At 36.6% G+C, this 23,281-nt stretch overlaps 2 protein-coding genes across 2 annotated transcripts; one reads left to right on the plus strand and one right to left on the minus strand.

Moving 5' to 3' along the window:
- Nucleotides 1-1,697: 1,697 nt before the first annotated feature.
- LOC127958714 (transmembrane protein 203-like) lies at nucleotides 1,698-3,244 on the minus strand. The gene is made up of 2 exons (XM_052557688.1): nucleotides 3,088-3,244; nucleotides 1,698-2,681 (listed from the first exon to the last, which is right to left on the minus strand). Exon 2 carries the CDS (start codon nucleotides 2,460-2,462, stop codon nucleotides 2,037-2,039), a length of 426 nt encoding a protein of 141 aa, XP_052413648.1. The 5' UTR covers nucleotides 2,463-2,681; nucleotides 3,088-3,244; the 3' UTR covers nucleotides 1,698-2,036.
- Nucleotides 3,245-3,758: 514 nt separating this feature from the next.
- On the plus strand, nucleotides 3,759-23,281 carry LOC127958704 (delta-aminolevulinic acid dehydratase-like). Its single transcript, XM_052557676.1, has 12 exons — nucleotides 3,759-3,903; nucleotides 4,770-4,892; nucleotides 5,045-5,095; nucleotides 10,201-10,297; nucleotides 12,230-12,365; nucleotides 15,435-15,518; nucleotides 15,634-15,722; nucleotides 15,809-15,864; nucleotides 16,010-16,097; nucleotides 16,283-16,369; nucleotides 21,128-21,257; nucleotides 21,426-23,281. The coding sequence occupies exons 2-12, from the start codon at nucleotides 4,774-4,776 to the stop codon at nucleotides 21,482-21,484; spliced, it is 996 nt and encodes a 331-aa protein (XP_052413636.1). The 5' UTR covers nucleotides 3,759-3,903; nucleotides 4,770-4,773; the 3' UTR covers nucleotides 21,485-23,281.

Raw genomic sequence — 23,281 nt, forward strand, 5'->3', positions numbered from 1 at the left:
ATATGCCCCGCCCCCTACTTTCTACTATTGTGAAGCTTGAAGCGAGCCCTGTCAGTCAAACACAGCGAGACCCGCCCATTTCGTATCCTTAACCCTTTCTTTATTTCGAAATTGTTTATATTATGAATGGGCAAAACTGCAGGCTGTTTGGAGCAATTTACAATACGCAAGATAACATTAAGTGTAAAATGAATAACAAATAGTTCCTGTGTGTGTGTGTGTGTGTGTGTGTGTGTGTGTGTTCAAGCACTTGGTGAATAAAACGCATTCTAATTTTTATAAATGTTCTAAATGTTATGTAAAAACAATAGAAGTAATATAAATTGCAATAAATTATGCATAAGTAAAATAAAATACATTATTTTAATAAGAAACAAAGCAACAAAAGGTAAGACATTTTAAACATTTTTTTTTTCTACATTTCAAAATCGAAGGTTGTATTTTGAGAGTTGTAATGTTCCATTGACCATGGCGTGGTGCAACTATTTGTCGCTGTATTAATCTAGTTTTAATCCGGAGGGGGGAAAAATGGAATTAAAATGAAAATAAATATTACAAAATAAATAAATATGTGTGTAAATACATGATTACAGTAGACTTATTTTTTTCGAATGCAACAAATACGAAGGTGACTAGCAGGATCAAAACGGATTGTTTGATTAAAGAAATCTGATCAAAAGTAGAATATGCTATATAATGACGTGGTAAGGCTAATGTCCTCGTCACTCTAATAATCCGGGTTTAATCCATAGACAGTAAAATAAAGGGTTTAATCAGATTAATTAAAGGGCACAGAAATAAAGATTATAGCAAGGGATCAAAAGTAAAACGCGTCAAGTTAATTATAGGCTAGTCTATTATGCACATGAGTAAATTTTGATAACCTCATAATCAGGAAGGGACAACACTGAAAAAAGTTCATTTAAGATTAGCATGTACGACCTTTAGTACAGCTGTTGGCATTTACAGCCACAATGGGTTGTAGTAGGTACTGCACGTCCAGTTAATTATTTCAAAGATGCCTTAACATATGTTCAATGCAATTATTTTATGCTATCACGAACCGAGTGCAAAGTCCAAAAATAACATGGTTTATCATTTACAGTAATACAGCCTTAATAACAAGTAATACATATAAATGCTTTCTGTGCATCTATCTAATATAAAGTAACAGGAAGGCTGTTTATTAAATGTCCTTTATCCTTTTGGTTTAATACATACTGCAGCTGGAGTGTTGTTTCCATTAGATATAATTTAATCAATTTAGTTTCCGATAAAATATTTCTTTCATTTTAACTAGAGCTCATTTTTCTATTTCTCTTTAGAAATTATACATTTAAGAAAACGTTTCACTACATCAGTAAGGATATGTATGTAATGAATTTTGAACTAGCTGCTCTTTAATGATACAACTCTCATAAAACATTTTTTAAATGATAACTTAATGAAACTGCATGGTTTGTCCTGTTTGGAGCTCCTATAACGAGACAAATTAGAAGGAATGCAGGATTAATTACATCTATAGTGCCATCTAGTGATTATTATTGGACGTACGTGTTTTTTTTTTTTTTTACACATTGGCTTATTTAGAATTTTCTTCTCAAAAACATCAAACATCGTACTAGCTTTTCTTAATAAAGAATTACATTTAGGTCACTTCAAGGCATGGTCAATAACAAACCAAGGAAGATCAAGAGTGTTGAATATTGATGGTTTATTTACAACTGTACAAACAACAATACAATGTATTAACACAGATAAAGCAACATTTACAGTATTCAGAATTCTAGACCAAATCTCTCTTAGCACTTAAGGACAATAATAATAATAATCAAAATTGCACATTATTTTTAGCATTATTTTTGATGCCATGTTTGCATGTTTGAACCTGTGAAAATACAAAATAAAAAAATAAATAGTTCACAATGATTATGCAGTTTACAATGATTCGCTCCTCCTGGTTTGAATGATACCTGCAGAAGTCCTTTTAATTCGTTCGCATAAGTCCATTGACATGTGTGCGTACAGTTTGTCCTTTAATTGACACGACAAGCACGAATCATGAGCAGCTGCAGAAGGATGAACAGTGGGGAAACAATAAGCCCGAACCACAAATCACTTTGTGCCTGGTTCTGTTCAGCCAATTTCTGGCATAGCAGCACCTCACACACCAGCTTGAGGCTGAGCAAAGTAAGCACCCACAGCAATCGCAGCACAGCCAGCCGCTTCTCTCCTTCTTGATAGAGGCGGATGGACACAATGGCTGTGAAGTAAGTGCTGAGGCCATCAGCAGCAAACAATGGTGAGAAGACAAGCCACCAGCTCATCTCAAGAGTCTGCTTGTCCACATCCATGTGTAGGGCCACCAGCACGCTGAAGACCAGCAGTGCACTCAAGTGGAGGAACAGCTCGAATGTGGCAAAGCCCAACCATTGCACCAGCTCTCGCAGAGAGAACAGCATTATTACCTGCACCACGGAGTTTTGTTTACTAGGGGACTTAGGTCAAAACACTAGCCTAGGAAACTGGGAGTGAAGATAAACATGTAATGGGCATTCAAGTCTATGAAAAATACTCCACTGATAATCAATTCACTATTTTGGCAGTATCATGTTGTTTTGGAGATGTACTGTACCAGGTCCACCTAATGACTTCTAAAGGATTTGACTCTCTGTCAAAACCTGAAAAAGGAAGAAAAATACTTCATTATTAAGACCAAAAACAATGCAACTACAATTCAAATTTGGAAAATATTGCATGTAAAACACTTGGTACGATTGTAGACTGATAAAATCACATTGTAACGTACATGTCCCAAAAACAAGGTTGACGGTATTCTATGACTAAATGATTAACATTAACATCAATCCAGAAGCCAGTATGGTTTATTTCACTATCCTCAACATTATTGCTATTGTATCTTAAAAATTATAATCCAGGTAAACACTATGCTGATAAACATGTTGTTAGACAATTAACGTCCATCATTTTGCGGAATTGAATGTATAAACAAGCGAACTGTCGGTTAGCATATGATGACGAGTATTAAATGTGCTAATAATATACTTGGAAAAAAAAAACGTTTACCTCACAGCTATCGTTCACAGTGAAGGTGAAAGACACATATATAACAGTAAGCTACATTTTCAAAGACTCGGTAATGAACTGCTGAGTTGACAGCGGTGGATAAGCAGCTGTTAAACACACAAGCTAGCTGAGAGGACTATTTTCCATCCAATAGGAGCCCGGGTCAAATATCGCGACATTCGCGAGATCTCATATGCGAGTCGTAAGAAATATCGCGAGATCCTTAGAGGATTTTCTACGGAAGCCGAGAAAACAGAAAGAAGCAATGAATGATAGAAAAGGGACAATACTAGCATGTAACTGAATAATGATACGACGGGCGTGGCTTATCTGTTCCAGCCTTTTTTAATTAGACACTCACTAAAAACACTGTATTTTCTTTTCTATGATGCAGCATTCAAAGTTCATCGCTGAAATAAAACGTAGACATCGATATCACGTTGTATGAGGTCTTTTTCTTCGCGCTATGTAGGACTTTTGATTTAATAATAAAAAAAATAAACATTATATAAGCTTGCAGAAGGATACTTTATTTATATCTCAGATACAAGAGCATCACATTTTGAACATTTACAAGTTATATAAATATGTATAGTACAAAAACCTACTGAAAGCTAAACGAAGAATTTGGCTCTCTGAGCCATCCAGCGCCACCTGGAGGAATACAAGTTTCGTCGAACAGGAAACAGTTGACAGCTAGGAACATTCTAATCTTAAAATGAAATGTACACATTCGTTCGAGGTTCGAGGAGAAATACTTTAACGTTAGCAAGATCGGTCATTTACGGGATCCCATTAGCAGTGACCAAACACAAAGTAAGTTCATTGTTTAACCGTTTCATGATAATTCACATTTCAGTGTTTTGCTATGAAAAACTATTACGCAATAGGCATGCTTGCATATATATATAGACATCTTAGTAAGTTGAATTTATATAAATTCAGTATTAGTGTACCAATTTTTTTTTAATCGGTGTTACATGGGTTACAACAAAATTCCAAAACACATCAAAATTTTGGTAACTGATTAATCATATATAATCATATGTGTAAAATGTGATTTTCTTTAAATGTCTGCAAAGTGATAATTTCTGCACGCTTGCGTTTGTTGTATGGCTACAATGTGTCAGTCACTCTTTGCTCATTCATTCATTCATTCATTCATTCATCCATTCAGATTTCTTTTCATGAAATCAGAAGACAAAATAATTTAATTACTCCCAACCACTCTGAATGTGTCTTAATTAGTCATTTTCTTTTTTTACAGTTATTTAATGTTTTCCCCAAATCAACAGTTTGTCATTATCAGTATTTTTAGTAATGTGTAAATCAAGAAATTATTTAATAATGTTAGGCTAATAATCATTTTCATAATTATTTTAAGATCTCTAAATGTATTAAAAATTATTAGTTTTACTCCTAGAATGTAGTGAGGGTTAATGTTTAAATGAGAAAATCTACTCAGTTTCACGTTACCTGAAAACAAGCCTTAACATGCTTTCTATTGCAGTTTTTGTTTTCAGGTGGATTTTTTGTTTTAATTATCTTTTTTTTTTTTTTTTTCTTCTGGGAAACGAGACTGCATCTGATTAACAATATTTATGAATATGTAACTATGATTCATAATTCTGCAGTTATGTAGATTGTGTCAGTAAGTGTTTGTCTTCTGTTTGAATCTATAGGACGATGACACAGCCGGCAGACTCTATTTTACATAGCGGTTACTTTCACCCCATTCTGCGACACTGGCAGTCCTGTGCTTCAGACCTTAGACCAGATAACCTCATATATCCTATCTTCATTACGTAATGTCTTCTCTCTCTCTCTCTCTCTCTATATATATATATATATATATATATATATATATAGTTATGTTATTATTGAACGTTTCTATTTGTTAATTTGTTGTAAATGAATAGTAATAGTTATTATGTCTCCTTCTGTATAATTTTAACAGTGACAGTCCTGATGCAGTGGAACCAATTTCAAGTCTTCCTGGTCAAGCGAGGTATCTGTGATGGGTATTGAAGAGAGAGGACTCAAATGCGAGGGCAAAATGACAGTCTTTAATCAAACAAAGGAAAGCCACAGGAAAATCCAACTAAGGAGTACAAAGATGAGAACCAAGGAAGACCCGAAGGCTGGGTTTAACTAACACAGGAAACCTCTGTGGCTGGAACGACCAGAAGGCTGGCGAGGTGGAGGCTTGACCGGGCTCAGGGGAGAGCCGGGGATCGGAGCTCGCAGAGCGGGGCGGTCGCGGCGTAGAACAGCAGGTAAGGTTCTGTGGGGTGCAATGGGTGAGCACAGAGACGTACAGGTAATGATAGCAGACAACTAACTTCACCCCGACTGGACAGGACAGGACAGGACAAGACCAATTGCTAACATGGACGCCAAAGGCAACGGCTTCATTCGGAAGTAACAATCTGACAAAGAGACACGGGAACGAGAGGGTAGAAGTAGCCCAAATAACGAGGCAGGATGAGAACCAGGTGAAGGGGAAATTATCTTAATGAGAAGTGAAGACAGCTGTGACACAGAAGCGAAGAGCGAGGGAGACAGGAGGGGATAAACCAGCAGGGGGAGACAGAGAGAGAAAAAGAGAGAGATAGAGACAGGATCATGACAAGACCATGACAGTATCATTCTTCACTGCTAAGTAGTAAAAAATATAATTGAATCTGCTATTGGATGAAAGATTCTTAGTGGATTATTAATGGAGTTTTTAAGCAAAGTATCAAGAGGATTTTAACTGGTTCAGGACATATATGAATAGTGTTTAAAATACTGTATTGTGAAATTTCATTACTTTACTTTCTATCAGTGTGCATTAAATAAGCATACACTCACCTAAAGGATTATTAGGAACACCATACTTATACTGTGTTTGACCCCTTTCGCCTTCAAAACTGCCTTAATTTTACGTGGCCTTGATTCAACAAGGTGCTGAAAGCATTCTTTAGAAATGTTGGCCCATATTGATAGGATAGCATCTTGCAGTTGATTTGTGGGATGCACATAATTTTCGTACAGTGAAATCATTGTCATGTTCAAGAAACCAATTTGAAATGATTCAAGCTTTGTGGCATGGTGCATTATCCTGCTGGAAGTAGCCATCAGAGGATGGGTACATGTTGGTCATAAAGGGATGGACATGGTCAGAAACATTGCTCAGGTAGGCCGTGGCATTTAAACGATGCCCAATTGGCACTAAGGGGCCTAAAATGTGCCAAGAAAACATCCCCCACACCATTCAATTTAGGTTAAAGGTCTAATAAAATGACAATGTGCCAGAATGCCAGAATATTTTAGCCTAAATTAAGCTGTCAGGTTAATTTGTAGTTCTTGATAAACTTTTTCTTAAAAGACACTATAAGGAAGATTATAGACAATAAGTAAACTTTTTGTTTTAAAAATATACAAGATGTTTGATGTCAAGTCAAGTCACCTTTATTTATATAGCACTTTAAACAAAATGCATTGCGTCAAAGCAACTGAACAACATTCATTAGGAAAACAGTGTGTCAATAATGCAAAATGATGGTTAAAGGCAGTTCATCATTGAATTCAGTGATGTCATCTCTGTTCAGTTAAATAGTGTCTGTGCATTTAATTGCAATCAAGTCAACAATATCGCTGTAGATAATTAATGTTAATGCAGCCTAAAAATCCTTTAACGGATTTGGATATTAAAAGCATATTAGTATGTTATGTGTAAGCCAGGTTAAAGAGATGGGTCTTTAATCTAGATTTAAACTGCAAGAGTGTGTCTGCCTCCCGAACAATGTTAGGTAGGTTATTCCAGAGTTTAGGCGCCAAATAGGAAAAGGATCTGCCGCCCGCAGTTGATTTTGATATTCTAGTTTTGATTTTGAGTTTTGAGAACGTAGCGTACGTAGAGGATTATAATGTAAAAGGAGCTCATTCAAATACTGAGGTGCAAAACCATTCAGGGCTTTATAAGTAATAAGCAATATTTTAAAATCTATACAATGTTTGATAGGGAGCCAGTGCAGTGTTGACAGGACCGGGCTAATATGGTCATACTTCCTGGTTCTAGTAAGAACTCTTGCTGCTGCATTTTGGACTAGCTGTAGTTTGTTTACTAAGCATGCAGAACAACCACCCAATAAAGCATTACAATAATCTAACCTTGAGGTCATAAATGCATGGATTAACATTTCTGCATTTGACATTGAGAGCATAGGCCGTAATTTAGATATATTTTTGAGATGGAAAAATGCAGTTTTACAAATGCTAGAAACGTGGCTTTCTAAGGAAAGATTGTGATCAAATAGCACACCTAGGTTCCTAACTGATGACGAAGAATTGACAGAGCAACCATCAAGTCTTAGACAGTGTTCTAGGTAATTACTAGCAGAGTTTTTAGGTCCTATAATTAACACCTCTGTTTTTTTCAGAATTTAGCAGTAAGAAATTACTCGTCATCCAGTTTTTTATATCGACTATGCATTCCATTAGTTTTACAAATTGGTGTGTTTCACCGGGCCATGAAGAAATATAGAGCTGAGTATCATCAGCATAACTAGTGAAAGCTAACACCATGTTTCCTGATGATATCTCCCAAGGGTAACATATAAAGTGTGAAGAGTAGCAGCCCTAGTACTGAGCCTTGCGGTACTCCATACTGCACTTGTGATAGATATGATACATCTTCATTCACTGCTACAAACTGATGGCGGTCATATAAGTACGATTTAAACCATGCTAATGCACTTCCATTAATGCCAACAAAGTGTTCAAGTCTATGCCAAAGAATGTTGTGGTCAATTGTGTCAAACGCAGCACTAAGATCCAATAAAACTAATAGAGAGATACTGTACACCCACGATCAGATGATAAGAGCAGATCATTTGTAACTCTAAGGAGAGCAGTCTCAGGACTATGATACGGTCTAAATCCTGACTGGAAATACTCAAATTTACCATTTTTCTCTAAGAAGGAATATAACTGTGAGGATACCACCTTTTCTAGTATCTTGGACAGAAAGGGGAGATTTGAGATTGGTCTATAATTAACTAGTTCTTTGGGGTCAAGTTGTGTTTTTTTGATGAGAGGCTTAATAACAGCCAATTTGAAGGTTTTGGGGACATATCCTAATGACAATAAGGAATTAATAAAAGTCAGAAGAGGATCTATGACTTCTGGAAGCACCTCTTTTAGGAGCTTAGATGGTATAGGGTCTAACATACATGTTGTTGGTTTAGATGATTTAACAAGTTTATACAATTCTTCCTCTCCTATAGTAAAGCATGAGTGAAACTGTTTCTCAGGGGGTCTATAGTGCACTGTCTGGTGTGATACTGTAGCTGACGGCTAAATGGTTGCAATTTTATCTCTAATAGTATAAATTTTAGAAGTAAAGTAGTTCATAAAGTCATTACTGCTGTGGTGTTGGGAAATGTCAACACTTGTTGATGCTTTATTTTTCGTTAATTTAGCAACTGTATTGAATTAATTCCTGGGGTTATGTTTGTTTTCTTCTAAAAGAGAAGAAAAGTAATCGGATCTAGCAGTTTTTAATGCTTTTCTGTAGGATAGGTTACTTTCCCGCCAAGCAATACGAAATACCTCTAGTTTTGTTTTCCTCCAGCTGCACTCCATTTTTCGGGCTGCTCTCTTTAGGGTGCGAGTATGCTCATAATACCATGGTGTTAAACTGTTTTCCTTAACCTTCCTTAAGCATAACGGAGCAACTTTATTTAAAGTGCTAGAAAAGAGAGAGTCCATAGTTTTTGTTACATCATCAGATGTAACAAAGATGGATGTAACAAAGATGGATGTATTTAAAGTTTGGGCTCCTGTTCTGAGATAAGCTTCAGGCAGGGTGGAGCTGGAGGTAGGCAACAAAGCACAAAGATAAACCAAGGATCCATTTATTCTCTGTGGTTATGTCCCCTTTGGATAGCACAAGTATTCATTGTCAAAGAGGTCTGGTTAGATTGTCTTCAGAATGGAGCACTGTCATTCCGGTTACTGAATACTTTCTAAAATTACTATGTGAAACAATGCACACTGTGCAGCTGTAAACATTTAGTATTAAACATAATTTTGTCATTGCAGCTGCTGTTAAGAGAACATGGGTAATATCCTGAAACTTGTGCTTAGAACTGCACTTAACCCTAGTGGGCCCTATTTTAACGATCTGAAACGCAAGTGTCAAAGCGCGAAACGCAAGTAAGTTTGTGGGCGGGTCTCGGCGCTGTTGCTATTTTCCCGGCGGGATAAATGGCTCTTGCGCCCGGCGCAAATCTAAAGTGGGTTGGTCTGAAGTAGCTTCATTATTCATAGGTGTGGTTTGGGCGTAACGTGAAATAAACCAATCAGAGCGTCATCCAACATTCCCTTTAAAAGCAGGTGCGCAAGTTCCATTATGGATTGCTATTATTATGGCGTATTTACCAGGCGCACGCCAGGAGCGGTTCACAGCCGAGGAGACTGATGTTCTTGTAAGAGCAGTGAAAGACAGAGAAGTTGTGTTGTATGGGGATGGGAGAATAATTAGCCTGAATAATTTGTAAGCTAGATTTATGCCTATTTTGTTCACATCTTCGTGGCACACCACAATGATTTCCGTCATCTCATGTCTTAATATTTTTTTAGTATAACAATTTATGATTTGCAAAAATAACTGTTGCATCTGTGTAGATAACATGAGCAAAGTGTATGCGCGTTGTGCACGCTATACATTATGGTCAAGCATGCGCCCTTAAAATAGCATAATGATCAACACGCAACGCGCCACTGACTTTAGACTAGGTTTTTTCTGGTCAGTGGCGCAATTGTTTAATGGAACAGCAAAATAGCACCAGGGATTGTTTGCGCCGGAACACGCCTCCTTTTTTGCGCTGAACTGCCCAGGGAGCGCAAGTGCATTCACTAGTTTAGCGACGTGCCTCTGTGGAGGGAAAAGCGCACTTTGCGCGGGTGCAAAATAGGAATGACACATGCGTTGGTGTACAAAGTCAATTGCGCTGGGTGCAAGATAGGGCCCAGTGTATCATACGTATATAAAAAAAACAAATGCCATTGTATTGTTAAGACATCTTAGTCAAGATATGACATATGATGTTTTTGTGTATTTTTCAGATATGGTGTAAATAAGATAGAGGGTTTACTTCGTCCCCTTGTGGACAAAGGTCTGAAGTGTGTGCTGATTTTTGGAGTTCCTGCAAAAGTTGCGAAGGTCAGTGAAATGTTTTAGTTGTATTTCATTTATATTAAAGTTTCAGTATTATTGTTGTCAATAATGTAAGTCATGGTATATCATGAAGAAATTAGGGCAGTAAAGCTATTAAGAATTTTTAATCAATTAATTGAAAAATTTTTTGATTAATTTAATTAACTTCACATCAAATTTGACTGACACTTTACCCTCAAAAGTGTATAAATGTCACAAAAGAATAATGTAATTATTCTGTTAAATAAGAGAGGCATCAAATAAACATAAAAATTAGCTACAATGCCCATGATTGTTTATGTATTTATTTTTAGAAGCTGCATCCAAATAAGTTTATTGCAGCATAGATATAACATGAATGCATTCACACTGCAATTAGAAATGCATAAATAATTCCATGAGATTAATGGATTTTAAATGGTTATTAAAGGGATTGCTCAGCTAAAAATGGAAATTCTGTCGTCATTTACTTTGTTGTTTCAAATCTGTATGACTTTCTTTTATGGAACATGACTTTTTGTGTTTTTTGTTTTTTTTTTTCCTTACAATGAAAGTCACATGTAACCAAAAAATAAAATAAAAAATTGGTTAACAATATTCTTAAAAATATCTTCACTGGTGGCCGGTGCAGCATTCTATATTTTCCATGCAGAGTGAATTTCTTTTTGCCTGTGCATTAAATTAGAACTCTTGTGGGATGTGTGTATTTGTGTAAAATATATGTAAATTTTGTTCTGTGTAATAGTGACTGGATAGCAAACTCAGTGATAGTGTCCCCTTCTCTCCTCCACTCTGCAGCACACCACACTCATACTTGCTACATTTTTCAAAACTGTAGTGGTAACTAGACAGTGCTGTAATAGGGGGTTTCATGTCCTTTTAAAGGGGTCACATGATGCAATATTTACATTTTTCCTTTCTCTTCGGAGTGTTACAAGCTCTTGGTGCATGAAGAAGATCTGAAAAGTTGCAAAGACTAAAGTCTCAAATTCGAAGAGATATTCTTTATCAAAGTTAAGACTCTGCCACGCCCCCCTAAAACGGCTCATTCAAACACGCCCCCTACATGTCTACATCACGATGTTGGAATATTTGTGAAATGCTAAATGCCGCCCAAATTTTTCCGCAATGAAGTAATGCATGGTTAGCACAGTTAGTGTTGAAGCAGCCATGTCAGGGAGATGCTTTGTGTATCTAGGCGAAAGCAAAAGCACTTTATTTGGCCTTCTTAAGTAGAATCTTTGCATTTAGGAATCTTTACAATTACTTAAAACAGAACAGCAACGCAATTTATGGACGACCGTTTCATGGGAGTAATTTTGATTTTGCTATACAATCTGGCGCTTCTGTATCAACTACTGTAAATATGTTTTGTTATTAGTTTAAGTATTTGCCATTGAAGGTTCAAATGCAGAGTTTTGCACGTTGCTTGTGTGTGCTAGAGAAAGAGAAACATCACAGTGGAGTCAGCTGTCTTAACCGTATGTGGCTTGGTACTGCAAATACACATGAGCTTCATCACTGTGTCTGTCACACCAATCTGTTCCCCTTTGGGGTTGAACTGATGGCAAAACTAAGGACATTATATTAATTGTCTTTACATTTATTTTGAAAGATGAAGCTTGTGATTATGGAAAGGGGTGTTACATTTCCGACGAGTGCTTGTGGTTTTCGGTCAGTTGGCAAATCAGCAGACTGTGCTTGTCAGAAGGAGGGGCTTTGTAGAAAATGACGTATTTGAGAGAGAAGGGGCATAGAGGACCAACAATAATGTATTGTAAAGTATTTTTAAAATGTGGTGTTTTTTGAACATTTAAAGCATGTCAACATATTCTGTTACACCAAGTACACAAAATAAAGATCTTTAAAAAAGCATCAACTAATTGATTAACTTAACTAATTAAATTAACACTAAACCAATTTTTTTTGTTTTCTTAGGATGAAAGGGGCTCTGGGGCGGACACAGATGACACTCCTGCAGTGCTGGCTGTGAAGAAACTGAGAAGCACATTCCCTGACCTTTTGTTGGCCTGTGATGTGTGTCTTTGCCCTTACACCTCTCATGGCCACTGTGGTTAGTTTCAGTACTAGATTTTTTTATTTTTTTTTGAAATGGACAATATTTTAAGCCAATAATAATTACATGTTATGGATCACAACCAAAAATAGATATCAAAGCTTCTATTCTACTTTGTCTTAATGAATTACAACAATAGAATAAAAATGAATAAAAACAATACAGGTAAAAGCTATAAAGAAAAATTCTAAAGAAACATTAAGATTCTTAACAGTGCTATTAAACTATGATTGTTATAAATGTACTAGAAAGTGTTTGATCACAGCAAAGGCAATCTAAATGCAAAAATAGGGAAAATTAACATAAACAAACCAACAATAAATAACAGGGTTTATGCGGGGTTGTAAAAGGTAGTAAAAGGTAGTAAATTAAATTATGCCAAATTAAGGCCAGTAAAAAGTAGTAAAAAGTAGTAAACATCATCTGACGAGGTAGTAAATTTTCGAAGCCCCATCTAACTGGGTCTATATCATGGGTGTCCAAACTAAGGCCCGCGGGCCAACTGCATCCCGCGGTCCAGTTTTTATTGGCCCGCAGCCAGGGTCCGAAATTAACACCCGCCAAGCGCCAAGTGCAGTTAGATTTTCCGTTTGGCGAGTAAATCTCGAAAGGGTATTCACACACTGGTGAGTGAATGTTCATCATACCAAAATAGTAAAAAAAAAAATTACAATTGCCTTTTGTAATGTTATGATGCCTGGAAATTAGTTCAAATCTCCTGCGAATCTAAAGCGAGCGAGCAAAAGCGTGCATGCAAGCCGTGTAGCGAGCGCACGGCAGAGAGGGAGAGACCTTGCGTGTGTGTCTCTCTCTCTCTCATGCAGTGGTGACGCGTTCATATAAACGGAACCTAAACGCTGTAAAAAAAAATATTAAGACATTTTAATTGTTTATTAATAATCAAGTGTTTCTGTGTCAGCTGCAAAGATGAAGTTGACACTGACTCGCGATCTTCGCAGTAGTGAATGCGCTGGAGAAAAATGCAGTTTTTACGGATTATCCTATAGCCTACTTTTATTTACCATATTTTTCGGACTATAAGTCGCACCTTAGTCCAAAAGTACGTCATGATGAGGAAAAAAAACATATAAATCGCTCTGGACTATAGACCCTTTTACAGTTGGTAAACAATGTGACGTATTTGTGTGGGCGGGGCTTAGCTGGAGGCAGAAAGATTCCCCTCAACACTTGAACAAACGGTAGCTAGCGAGTTTTTTTAGCTTGTTTTTTTAACAATGGCTGGAGAAAATCTGAATATATCTGCTTTATCTGAATATTTAAGGTCACTCACTGTCCGGGACCGTGATAATTATTTGAAAAAGTTAGCTTTTACGGACGGGACCAGATTGGTCGACCCGTACACAATCACTCATTGGATGGACGATCTGACAGGATTACCTCCGATTGAGTGGCCTGACATCTACACTTACCTGATAGAGAAACCGAGCGTGTATAGTAAAGAGAAAATGAGGGCGTATAAATCCTTAGATTAAATAAAGAGTGACATTACAGTAAAATTATTATTAAGATGTAATTAGTTTCTAGAAATAAAAATAGCAAATTAATTATAAACTTTCTGTATTTATTCTTTCTTACCATGTTCTTAAATTCCGGTCACAATTAATCACAACAATGTATATAAAATGTTCTCCGTCGATTCTGGCAACCAACAACACAACAAGACGACATTTTAAGCTTCTTGAGTAGCCGACCCTGTGTTGGTTTGTGTTAGCCGCCTCCAGTTTTCCGTTTGTTTTGCCTCCAGCTAGCGCCGTGACGTACCTCTGACGTCCGCGCAAAAGGGGTCTATAAGTCACATTTATTTAGAAATGAGAAAACATTACCGTCTACAGCCGTGAGAGGGCGCTCTATGTCTTCAGTGACTACAGGAGCACTGAGCAGCATTGAGCGCCCTCTCGCGGCTCGGAGACGGTAATGTTTTCTCTTGGTTCATGTCTCTTAGTTCATTTCTCTTTGTTCATGTCAAATTAATTTTGATAAATAAGTCGCACCTGACTATAAGTCGCAGGACCAGCCAAACTATGAAAAAATGTGTGACTTATAGTCCGGAAAATACGGTAGTTTTTTTAATGGTTCTGTTTAAAAGTAGAAATTTCAAGCTTTCTGTAAATAATAGATATAGGATATTTCTGATTTGTTTAGGTCTGTGAGGCAAGTAGCCTAGGCTACCTATACGCTGAGTTTCGGTTCATGTCTGAACGTGTTGTGATTTATACAAAATAATGAAACATGGATTAAAATTAAGATAAAATTAATACAAAACTAAATTCGTTTCAAAGAGAGGCTATGTGTTTTCTGTTTGAAGTTTTCTCTCTTTTCTCTCCTACAGAACCTCTCCTGACTTTCTCTTTCTTGCTCGCTCTGGTTCTCTATCTCTCCCTCCCAGTGTTATAATGAAGTTATATTTGCCTCTTTAAATTGTGATTAAATATGTTATTAATTAATTTTGGAAAGATATTTCATGTCTTTACTTGTCACTTTACTTAACACTTAACACTGCTACAGTTGAAGTTTGCAGCCGTGTTGGTAGTAAAAATATTGTGATGGTAGTAAAATAGGTGGTAAAAAGGTAGTAAATTCAATTTAAGAATCTCTGATTAAACCCTGAATAAGGAAATAAGTCTTTAATATTGGCTGATAACTAATATGCTACCAATAATTAATATTGTGCATTCCAATTTGTTTTATTACCATTTTTCTTTTTTTTTTTTTTAGCAAATACTAATTCTTAAAAAAAAAAAAATAATTCACATGAGATGAAGACTCCCTATAATGGTGGCTGCCATGTTGGGAACACATAACCATCTGAACACTACTGGCTTATAATTTCTTATTTTTCAGTCCATTCACATTTTTAACCCAAAGTATTATTTAAGGATGATGCAGCATCCATGTATAGAGCCCAAGACAACTGTTGAAACTGCCAGTGAAACTTAGACTTTTAAACATAAACAAATAATTAATTTTCTGGTATTTTTAAATAAACTCTTAACGGCGATACAATCATAGTGTATGATTTGTGACATTCTCTATGGCACCTTTAAGGAATCATGAGTGAAGGTGGCAGCTTGGATAATGCTGCAAGCTGTTTAAGGCTGGCTGAAGTAGCTCTGGCTTATGCTCAAGCAGGTTCGTTCTAAATTATATTCATTTGTAGACAGTTACACATACTGTGCATGTTTCAGTAATAGGTCTAAAGAAGTCATCTTCATCAAATCCTGTCGATGCTTTTTTCTCCTTCTAGGATGCCATATCATTGCCCCTTCTGATATGATGGATGGACGAATTGCAGCCATTAAGCAAGCTCTAATCGCCAATGATCTTGGCAACAAGGTTGAGAGAAATCTCACTTCTGGTTGCAAACAAAAGTTCTGAATTGAATACAGCAGATGCTGACCAATCTCTTTATCCTTCCTTAGGTGTCAGTGCTGAGCTACAGTGCTAAATTTGCCTCATGCTACTATGGACCATTCAGGTAGTGTACTTCTAATGATTCCCTTTAGAATGCATTAGTGGACCACCTTCTTAGTTTTTATAAATGTATAGATGATTAAAACAATTGGAGGAGTTTATTTTTGTAAACCAATTATAAAAAATATATATTTTCTTTACATTTGAAGAGATGCTGCACAATCTAAGCCTGCTTTTGGAGACAGACGATGCTATCAGCTGCCACCTGGTGCCAAAGGACTAGCACTGCGGGCCTGTGTATGAGAAAATCATTCAAATAAAAATAAAACTTTTATTTCAGTGTTCACATATTTCCTTTTGAAACATGATCTAAATTTTGACTACAGAAATCGGCACTTTGACTAGGCCTGTGGTGTTTTTTTTTTTTGTTTTTTTTTTTATATATTAATTAGAAGTACATGGTTTTCTTTCTTTGCTGGTAGGACCGGGATGTTAAAGAAGGTGCTGACATGCTGATGGTGAAACCTGGATTACCATACCTTGATATTGTGAGAGAGGTTAAGAATAAGGTAATAACTTTTTAACTACTCCATGTTATATTCCGAAATAATTTTCTTAATACTCAGAAAATCTTATTTCACATTGTACAGTCTCAAAATGTATTTGGAGACTTTGGATACTACACCCAAAAATGAAAATAATATCATAATTTACTCACCATCATGACATGATATATGACTTTTTTCTGTAGTTGAACACAAAGATTTTTCAAAAACCACACAAAGCATAAGAGACTTCATTGTTACTTATATCATACAAGCTTCAGAATACACTTACGTCATGCTTCACAGTGTGCTGATGCTTACATCAAGCATGAACTCATGAACCTGAGTATGTCAGTTGGCCTGAAGCAGTGCTTTATAGTTTAACATTTCAAACATATTAGTATTTTATCACTACCACCTCAGAATACCAATTAATTTCACGAAACATTATGAAAAATGAATGCCTTTTTATTTAAAAAACCTACAGGGAAAAAAACTGCCTGCATCACTTGAAACATTGAAAAATAGCATAGAGAGAATAACTGTTATTCACTCTGTTATTTTTTTGTGTTTCAAGCTGTCAGCTAAGGCATAGGACACACACAGGCCTTTCCTCCTCACCTACAACATTAAAAACTCTGTCACTGGATGCGATCATTGCATTGGATTTGATTGTACTTTATTGTACACTGTAGTGTGTAGTGTGTGTGTATGTATGTGTGTGTGTGTGTGTATGTATATATATATATATATATAATGTAAAGTAGGCTATAATATAATATAATATAATATAATATAATATCAGAGTTGTCTGGAATGCAGCATTAGGTTAATATTTCAATAAACGAGCATGTACTGTCATGATTCTGCCCTCGTGTCCTTGATTTTTTCCTAGTCTTGAGGCAGGATCATGACAGACCCATGTTTTGTGTACAAGCGCATGGCCTTGTCTTTGGGCCATGTGCTTGTGTTGTCTCGTTCCCTTGCCCCGCCCCCCTTGTTAACCTAGTCGTGTCTTGATTGTCCTATCTGTAACACCTGTCGTGTCTTGATTAGTACCCCTATTTAGATCTCCTAGTGTGCTCTGTCTTGCGTCGGTTCATTGTACCTGTCATTGTGATTGTACCTCAACTGTGTTCTGCAATTGTGATTGTGTGTGAGATTGTGCTGTACCCGCTGAAGTCCTTGTATTACCGTGAGTGTTTATAGTTAGTATTTAGAGTCCTTGTTTATCTTGTCAGTCCAGTCCTGTTTTAGTTATTTAGTCTTTACCTTGCTCCGTGTTTTCCCCCTCGTGGGTTTTTGTTTCCCCTTTTTGTAATAAATACTTTGTTTTGAGAATCCCTGTCTGCACCTGAGTTCCTCCCTTACCAATACCTGACATGTACTAATTACTAGACATTCTATTGGTAACATTTCAGCAGTTGATAGCGACTCCTAAAGTAGCATTTAAAGCACAGCTATGTGCGGTTGCTTTAATGCATTTTTGGGAAACGCACATGAAACAATAACGAACGATCATAAAATGACTCGTAGAAAACTCTTAAAGGGGTCATATAATGCCCATTTTCCACAAGTTGATATGATTCTTTAGGGTCTAAATGAAAAGTCTGTAACAGTTTGTTTAAAATTTCTCAATTGTAGCGTAAACAACACATTTTTTACCGTTAAAAACTGGATTTTTTCTAGTGGTTGGATGTTATCGGTGTTAACGTGCTGCTTTAACGCGAGACTCTTATCGGGCGATAAAAAAAAATATTGCCGTTAATCTATTCTCAAAGTTGGGTTGGGAGCTGGGTCTATACTAAGCAAGCTATGATGACTTTCACCTTGATATTTTATATAACCGACTGGCTGAGGCCAGCCTAAAAAGATGCTCAGGACAGTTGACGGGCCACTGCTGTGCATCGTCACGAAAGCTTATCTTTTTCACCTTTTTATGCCTTATCGCTTGTCGATTTAAACATCAAAGCATCCAAACACAAGACGCGGAAAAGCTGAACAGAGCAGCTGGTTACTCGCGCACTGTGTACGGTGAGCACGAGAGAGAGAGAGAGAGAGACGCGTATCACGGACAGCGACACTGAACCGAGCTCTCTTCTGCGAAGTTCTCCTCGAAGTCCCTCCTGCACCTGAACGAACAAATACAAATCGTAGTTTGAACAAACAAAAAATGTGAAGGAGCCCATGGAGAAAATGCAGAGAAAGGCGTCTCAAAACACTTGAACATTGAATTTGCTTATTTTTGCTCTTGTGCCGACAAATGCATACAAAATATGTCAAAATATCCACTTTGGAAATTATGCTCGAAAAAACTGTCAGTTATTGCTTAAGTGAAAGTAAACAGTTGAGAAATAAAAATGGGATTATATTGTGTATTATATTGGATGCGTTCGTCGTCTCTTAAAGTGACCGCGCCTAATTTAGCTACTGGCTGCTGTAATGTTAATTCAAGAAAATGAAAGAAAATCACTCACTGCTCTTGACTGAATTTGTAATTTTAACAGTCAAACCAAAAATTATTCAGACACCAGATATAATTTTTGATATATATAGCAAAACTGTAATAATGTGAGAAATGTTGAAGGCGTCTGAATAAATGTAGGTTTGATTGTATATTTCATTTTTACATTGAAGACTATCCAGTGCTATTTTAGATTTAATTATTTGGTTTCTGTACCTTGACACCTACAAACTTGAAAAAAACTTAAACATTGGTGTGAAAGAGGCGTAAGGTTGTTTGCACCTTGTGCAATGTGGAATTAGTTTACAGCTTTTTCAAGCATTTTGTGATGCAGGACATGAGCCCCTTTTCTAATGCACCACCTAGCTTGATAAACCCCTTCTCACAGACTTACTGTTTGTCAATCTTATTTGGGTAACACACATATTCTGTTTGCCTTCAGCAGAATTCGAATGAGTCATTTTAATATAGATTAATCTAGATAAATCTAGATTAATTTCAAGATCACAGTGAGATTAATCTAGATTAAAAAAATAATAATCTATGCCCACCACTACTCTTTTCAAAACACTCTGGTTTGTGGAATTCTCCTTCAATGCTAATGAGCTCTGCTGACTACGCCCCTCTCTTCTGATCTGCTCCCTCAGAGACTGTTTACTTTAGCCACATTCATAGTGAACCTTGCTAATTAGCACATTATTAGTGATTCATTTAAATACATCATACTCACTGCTTCTGTGAATGATTCACGCAAACATAAACGCATTCAAGTAGATCAAGGGAGCATTTCTTTCAGATCCAAACGTAAGGTAATCCTCTACGATTTCAGTCACTCAGATGTCGGGAGTAAATGACTACTGCTGTGTTCATTATTACATCCAACAACAAAACACCTCAATCACTTAGGAGTCATTCTTGTCTGCATCTTGGACTGATGACGGCTCACTCAGGGTGGGTCTGAGGTAAAGCACAAGTCCAGTCTGTGCTGAAGCACTGCTTTCAATCAAACAGACGTGGGAGGGGCCTCCTACCGTGTAACGTCACATGGTCAGACGGCTCAATTTGAGAAAGGTGAAAACATTTAATGAGACAACAAAAAAAATACTTGGTGGATTTTTATCATTATAGGGTGGTTGTGTACACACACTGCCAACACATGTTTCAGTTCAAACAACTTGTAAAAGTGCATGTAGCATTATATGACCCCTTTAAGTGCTAAGATCAATCGTTATCGGGAAACCCGGCCCAATTGATCATAAACCCAGCTAAAAGGCTTCCAAACCACTGAGTATCTTTGCACTCAAACATTTTGCTTCTCAAGACTGAGTCACATGGATTATAGTCATGAGTGTCTCTGCATTTATAGCACAATATCAAATCTGTGTTTAACAAAATATAGCACAAAACTTTCTAAATGCAAAATGTATTTGTATATTTAGCAGGCCTATGGGGATGGCAAACTATTGGAGACTTTCTTTTGCTCTTGGATGGCCACTTTCCTGGAAGTTTAGCTTCAATTGAAAAAAAGGAAAAACAGCTCAACAAAATCTCAAAAATAAATATTTAAATTTATTCACCCTAAGGCCATCCAATATGTAGATAAGTTTGTTTCTTAATAATAACAGATTTTGAGAAATTTAGCATTATATCACTTACTCACCATATGATCCTCTAAAGTGTATAAGTGCCATCAGAATGACGGACACAATCCAAATAGCTGATATCATCCATAATATTGCTATCTGCAAGTCATCTCATCTGAATCAGGATAGCAGTATGCACTGATCAAGCACACATTATAAGCAAAAACAGTTCTAAACAAATATGTGCAATTGACATGAAAGGCAAAAAGGAAATGCCGTTTTCAATTAATAGTGTTATTACAGATTATGGTATGGTATTTTGGCCAGAATTGACAGTGTACAGTTTATCCGCCTTAATGATTATTTGTTTGTCACAAACATGCAGCTTTTCACTTTACAAGACATTAAGGAGTCGTGACGATTATTTGTGGATTATTGTGATTTTTCATCATCTATTCGGATTCCTCTTTCTCAAATACTTTTCTGATGAAGAAACAAACATATCTAAATCTTTAATGGCCTGAGGGGAGTACATTTTCAGCATTTTTGGGTGCACTGTTTCTTTAAGTTTTCTTTAACATGCCACACGTGAAGGTGTGTTGGAACTGAATTCATCTGGACATTGGCCCTCTAAAAGCAAAGTGTCTCAAAGCACTCCAAAGTTTGCCACTTTTTATCAATTATCAATAATTTATCAATTGGGTCAAAATTTTTTTGTTCTCTGTTTCCCAACAGCACCCTACTCATCCACTGGCAGTGTATAATGTATCAGGTGAGTTTGCCATGTTGTGGCATGGAGCTGAAGCTGGAGCTTTTGACCTGCGCACTGCAGTTATGGAGGCCATGACTGCTTTCCGTCGTGCAGGTGAGAAGGGCGTCAGGGATTGACGGAATTGCAGTGCTTTTTGGGCAGGACTTTGGTCTCTTTTTTTTTTGTTTTTTGTTTTTTTACTTAAATTCCTCAAAAAATGATGGTTTACAGGTCATTCTTAATACTCTTTTAAGTATTTTCGCCCTATTTTCTTTGTTTCAGGAGCCGACATCATTATCACCTACTACTGTCCACAATTACTCACATGGTTAACAGAGTAAAATGTTGGTTCTCCAATATGAATGAACTTGGATAATACCAAATCTACTATCTCACCCTGAGACTGAAAATTATGACTTGTATTAAATCTGATATGCAAATATTACTACACAGATCAATAGCTTTTTTCCCCCCACATTTTCTAATTAGATTTATGTGTCTAGATATAAAGATATTCAATCAGCTTTGGTTTTTATAATTTTCTGTCATTTTGGCAAGTGCAGATGTTAAATTGGTCATTGTTTTCCAAAATATGATTGATTACATCACAGATTTGTTGTAATTTTAATTGAGCTTCTGTTACACTAGCAATAGACTTCAGGTTTGTAATTACAGAATTTTTTTTCAAATCAGTGTACTAATAATCACATTAACATAGGAAGTCCTGTTGGCATTTCGAGGGCTTGGAACCAGAGGGGCGTAAGTGGCATTTTGGGCGAAAATGAGTTCTATATATCAAATTAAAGGTCTTGATGAGCTCTATCTAGTTGTGCCAAAAAGACGCATCAGAAATCAACCTGTATTGAATAAAGCAACAAAACAACAAAGACCTAACACAAAAGTTTGAGCATTGTTTGGAGCCAGAGGGGCGTATGTCCACTTACACCCTTCTAGCTCTAAACAATACAAGAGCCTACAGTATTTTTCAGAGCCAGATGGACGTAAGTGGGTGGTGCCCCTAAACAGCACTAGATAAAATGGCTGACACACATGCTGCACACATGGAACTTTCTGAGGCAGAACAAATTTTGATGAATATAATGAAGCAAACGGATGAATCTTGTTAAGAAGTGACAGATGAAGAGATGTTTTTGTATGCTGCTCCTCACTTGAGTGTTGGAGGTAAAACGCATGCATTTAGGGGGAAGTTGTGGCCTAATGGTTAGAGAGTCAGACTCGCGATTGAAAGGTTGTGAGTTCGAGTCCCGGGCCGGCAGGAATTGTAGGTGGGGGGAGTGCATGAACAGCTCTCTCTCCACCTTCAATACCACGACTTAGGTGCCCTTGAGCAAGGCATCAAACCCCCAACTGCTCCCCGGGCGCCGCAGCATAAATAGCTGCCCACTGCTCCGGGTGTGTGTGTGCGCCTAATATTCTGGCATAGACTATTAGGTAACAATTTATACTTGATTTACAAGCATATCTATAATGTGTTTAATAAATGTATTTTCATACTTTATTAATGATCAATTTATCATTTCGAAATGAAGTATAGCATTATTTACACACCAATTATTTAGTTGTCAGATAAGATCACTTAGAAATTGTATTATTATTTACTGAAATTACATATAGTAATAGTTGCTTGGTGTGTTAATAATGATTTATTATGTATTTCTACTGTAAGGTTTAATTCAGGTAGTTATAAAGCATTTAGTAGTGGTCAACTATTTTTGTGAGCTCATCTAAAGTGAGGACTAGTTATGCCTTGTCATTAATCACTATTAATGATTAATAGTGTGCAGTTATTATAAAGTGTTACCGAATATTCTTTTAAACATTCACAGTCAACTTAACTCTAAGCCTGAACTAATAGATTCAGGAAATTCATGTAGGATATTAATACATACTTTGAAATCATAAAGGGACAGAGCCGAATGAGGTGAGGGAGAGAGATCGGCTTAAGGGAAACATGGAGACAGCACATGATGGAGAAAGTGAGTTCTGACTTAACCTAATTTAACCCTTAATCATTCAGTTCATGTAGGATAATGGTATGTTATCTGTTATCAAGAATCTGTTGCAGGCCCAGGCTATATATATATATATATATATGTATATATATATATATATATATA

This window comes from Carassius gibelio, chromosome B5 (genome assembly GCF_023724105.1).
Source record: "Carassius gibelio isolate Cgi1373 ecotype wild population from Czech Republic chromosome B5, carGib1.2-hapl.c, whole genome shotgun sequence".
NCBI lineage: Eukaryota > Metazoa > Chordata > Actinopteri > Cypriniformes > Cyprinidae > Carassius > Carassius gibelio.

What these genes read in the sequence shown, in the direction of transcription:
- LOC127958704 (XM_052557676.1), top strand. Translation starts at nt 4,774, where the DNA reads ATGACACAGCCGGCAGACTCTATTTTACATAGCGGTTACTTTCACCCC. An exon ending in ATATATCCTATCTTCATTAC is followed by an intron (nt 4,893 to 5,044) that starts GTAATGTCTTCT and finishes TAATTTTAACAG; the next exon opens with TGACAGTCCTGATGCAGTGG. An exon ending in GACTAGCACTGCGGGCCTGT is followed by an intron (nt 16,098 to 16,282) that starts GTATGAGAAAAT and finishes CTTTGCTGGTAG; the next exon opens with GACCGGGATGTTAAAGAAGG.
- LOC127958714 (XM_052557688.1), bottom strand. Translation starts at nt 2,462, where the DNA reads ATGCTGTTCTCTCTGCGAGAGCTGGTGCAATGGTTGGGCTTTGCCACA.